This window comes from Kryptolebias marmoratus, linkage group LG4 (assembly GCF_001649575.2).
Source record: "Kryptolebias marmoratus isolate JLee-2015 linkage group LG4, ASM164957v2, whole genome shotgun sequence".
Taxonomy (NCBI): Eukaryota; Metazoa; Chordata; class Actinopteri; order Cyprinodontiformes; family Rivulidae; genus Kryptolebias; species Kryptolebias marmoratus.
The window spans coordinates 16,997,901-17,002,052 of NC_051433.1; the positions used below are offsets into that span (position 1 = coordinate 16,997,901).

At 40.4% G+C, this 4,152-nt stretch overlaps 1 protein-coding gene across 5 annotated transcripts in view; it reads left to right on the forward strand.

The window, feature by feature from the left end:
- foxp4 (forkhead box P4) overlaps positions 1-4,152 on the forward strand; it is a 93,215-nt gene that overhangs the window by 81,186 nt on the left and 7,877 nt on the right. For all 5 annotated transcript variants that reach the window (XM_017415949.3, XM_017415950.3, XM_037975533.1 and 2 more), the window contains 3 exons: positions 741-966; positions 1,179-1,255; positions 1,347-1,448. In XM_017415949.3, coding sequence (XP_017271438.1) covers positions 741-966; positions 1,179-1,255; positions 1,347-1,448 — 405 coding nt within the window. The remainder of the gene's footprint in view (positions 1-740; positions 967-1,178; positions 1,256-1,346; positions 1,449-4,152) is intronic.

The window sequence follows — 4,152 nt, forward strand, 5'->3', positions numbered from 1 at the left end:
GCCCCCCCGCCCCCTCCAAGTCAACTTAAATAGTACAGAGAAGGGTCAAAGTAAAGAGGAGGCGATTCACACATTTTACATAAATCGAGACAATACATACACACACTCAGTGGTTTTAATTAGTCCTAAACTAGCAGCCCTGCAAAGGCGCTCCCAGAGAGACTGGGAGTACTGGTTCTGGTGTATGTGTGTGCGCGCATGTGTTTGTGTGTGTGTGTCTCTGTGTTCGAAACTCTGCCTAATTGGGCCGAATTGGGCCGTGAAGACTTTGCCACCACAAAGTGCATGTGTACGTTCTCTTCGTACAAACACACTGCCGTGTGGTTTTGTTTTTGTAAGCTCTGGGGTTAATTGCAGCCAGTGCTGTGTGTATAAATATATGTGCGCGTTCAGAGTGAGCAAAAGTGAGGAGTTCTGTGCAAATGATAAGGCACAGGAAGTCCTCAAGGCCTGACATTTTGTTAAAATTTGAGTTAGCATTTGGAATGGTTCTTGATTAAAGCACCAAGTTAACTGAATTCAGGTCACTCTGTTGGAGGAATAGTCACTTCTTAAAAAACGGCTCTGCTGAGCTGTGTGTTTGCTGCTCTTACTTTACCAATGGCAGATAAGGGGAACTTAACAGACCAATCACTTGATGTGAAACTTCTGTCAGAAGGAACAGAGTAATATATTCAGAATGATGTTTAATTATGTTTTGGCTAAGAAAAAGTAAAATATTATATATTTCTCTTTTCTAGCTGAACCTGGCTTCCAGCGGCTCTCTGTTAAAGAGGGATACTGACGCCTACCCAGAGGGTCTTCCCCACCCCCCCACCTCAGCTGCCACCCCAATCACCCCGCTGCGCCAGGGACCCTCCGTCATCAGCTCTTCCAGCCTGCACACACACTCCCACTCCCATACGCACGCCGTTGGGCCCATACGTAGGCGCAACTCCGACAAGTACTGCACCCCTATTGCCTCAGGTAGACTCCAGCGTACATCTGCAACTGTCTCTGATTCTGAAACTGATTTTTCACTTGTGGTAACATTATTTATTAGCTACTTACTAGGTTTTAAATATGCTAACATGTGGTTAGACAGGTGTTAATGACTGCTCTTTTAATTGTGTGGCTCGGGATGTGACGGAGTCTGCGAAAGTTCACACGGTCTATTGTGAAATACCTGTTTTTCTCAGAGCTCGCCCAAAACTGTGAGTTCTACAAGAATGCTGATGTCAGGCCTCCCTTCACCTACGCCTCTCTTATACGCCATGTAAGTTTTGCCAGTTTTCCTTTTTTTTTTTTCTTGTGTGTCTCCACCTGAATCAGCCTTTATCTTCTAACCTTTTTTTTGTGATTCTCAGGCCATTCTGGAGTCTCCAGACAGACAGTTGACTCTCAATGAAATCTACAACTGGTTTACACGAAAGTTTGCGTATTTCAGGAGAAATACCGCCACATGGAAGGTAAGGGAGTATCATGCAAAACATGTCACTTGCTACTCAAAAAGTTAAAATTGACTTTGATTTAAAAACCCAGATGTTCTTTGTACAGCTTTTGATAACACTGCTTGTTGTAGCTATCTCAAGTTTAGGTTTTTATGCAAGATAGGGTTTTATTAGACAGATGCCAAATAATTTCAAAGTTGTTTAAATTATGAGGGAAATCAACAGAGCCACATGTAGACTGTGAAAGTTTGTACTGCAGCTTTTTTTCTTTCTTTTTTTTTTTGTAGGTCAAAAGTTTGAGAAAAACCTGGAACATTTAACTTCTGACTGGTTTAATGCTGATTGCAGGGATGTTACTGTGGTCTGTCGTGTGTGATGAAGCCTTCAATAAGCAGATTGTGGCTCAGCTTCTTTAATCCCCAGTGAACAAAAACATTTGCAGTCAAGATTTATTGTGTTATTAGGAATATTTGCCAAAATGACCTCACTTTGCAGAATATGTACTCACTTTGAAGGCCCTGATTAAGCTTTTTATACTGTTTTTTATACTATTTCTGTCAATCTTTTTATATGACATATATTTCACTTTCAGATTTAAATATTTCTCTCCCTGTCAGTTCAACACTTTGAGTATTTGACCCTGTAAACTTGACATCTAGCAGCTACACAGCCTCTTCACATAAAAAATAAAAAACACACGCAGAGCTAAAACACAATCTGTCTTTTCTTCATCCCTGTCTCTATTGCACACACTTAGGCTGATCCCATCACTGTAGGTGCTGACCCATTTTTACAGAAACCCCGTTCTAATTTAGGTATGGGAAAGAGAAAAAGTGAGGAACGGACTGGGGAGGAATGAACACTCTGAGGAAGAAAGGATGAGGATGATGAAGGAGGGATGGGTGCCACAAAGGTTAAGAGACAGGGCTGCAGGAATATCTTCACCCCCCTCATCTGACTTTTATGAATTTTAACTATTAATGCCCGGTGTCTGTTTCCTTTGCCATTCGTCTGGAGGACCTTTAAATAGAGCTCGGCGTGGCCTTATGTATTTATGTAGCAGCTCCATGAGTCAAATGGGGCCGTAGAGATGTACGTCCTTTAATAAGTTGTTATATTTCATGAGGAGAGCAGTGGTGTCAAAGAGTGGAAGTCATAGATCAGAGACAGAGGGGGGCAGAAAAATAAGAAAGAGATGAGAAAGAGGAGAAGCAACATTGCACAGAGAGGTGAATGTTAAAGGGGTAGTTTGGAATTTCTGAAATGGTGTCCTGTGAGGTTGTTATGAGTAATCATTATCTTACCTGCAGTAGAAATTGCTCAGAGTGTTATCAGTTTTGGAATATCAAGCAGAGGTTTTCTTAGGGGAGATGAGCTAACTGCTAATTAAACTGGAGCCAACACCAAAGTAGATTAGTGCCGCCTTAATTCCTGTTATTTCCTGTGTTTATATAGAAGTCGTTTATTTACCCTGAGGACTAAGTTGTCTGCAGGTCGTTACCAGTAATGATCCATGTGAAACTTGCATCACAAAATAAAATGTACCATGTGTAATTTGGCAGAGAAACTATCTGACAGAAAAGTGATACATTGTAAAAACCAAACAACTGCTTTTTTATTTGTTTTTGCACAGTCATACTTTTCCATCAGATTCTTACTTCGACTTTAAATAAATCTGAACTAGTTCCTCAAGTTTTGTTTCACAGCACAACATGATCAGTGGAAGTTTATTTTCACCACAGATTTGACTTTTTTAAATTGGGCAGTCTTTTATATAAACATAATAACTGAACAAATTGGAAATTACACAGATTATGGAAGATGCTTCACTTTACTATGAATTGTGCAATATTCTTTTCTGTAAGTGCTGTAATTTTGTACAATTTTAATGTACCAAACCCAGTACTAAGACACTACCATTGTTTTAGATTAATCAAGTAAATTTTTTAAATCTACACTCCTCTGCAAATTAAAGAAAAATACTGTCCTTGCTCCACTACATAGTTTCACATTCTTATCGCAGTGTATGTGAGAAAACATTTGTATAAGTTATCTCTTCTCAACAATAAATTTTCAAATCTAATCACCTGAATTTATACTATATTTGAAATCCTACAATCTAACATTCAAATGAACATTTTTATCAATGATTTTACTTCTGATATTTCAAGTATTACCCCATCTGTTACTTTATACCTCACTTGTTTTTATCATTTTACATGATCACATTTGTATTGTCTTTCCCTGAATGTGTTTGCCAAAACACAGAAACTTTGTTTTCAGTGTCAAACTCATTTTCTGTTTAAAGGCAACATCTGTAGCACCTGTGACCCTGAAATGAATTAGATGTTTTGTAGCTTCATATCACTGTACACAGTTCAATTCAATCTTTCCCCTCAAATTTCTGCCTCCTGTTGTTGCCCCCGTCCCCCTTGGCCCAACCCTCCCTCCCCTCCCCTCAGTCAGAGGGTGGAGGGTGGTGGAGATGAGTGGCACATGTGCTGTGACCCACTGTAAATGACTGCTAATGTTTTAACTGGGAGAATTAGGCTTTCATCACGGAGACGAATGCAAATAGCGCCGCCGCAACAGCGCCGGTGTCTGCTGTGTGTGTTTGTGTGTGTGTGTGTGTGTTTGCACTGTCAGGGTGGCAGGCGGAGATTGGGGTCAGACTCATTTACAAAACTTAGCATCACGGCTTGGGGGTGGGGGGTGGGGGGTG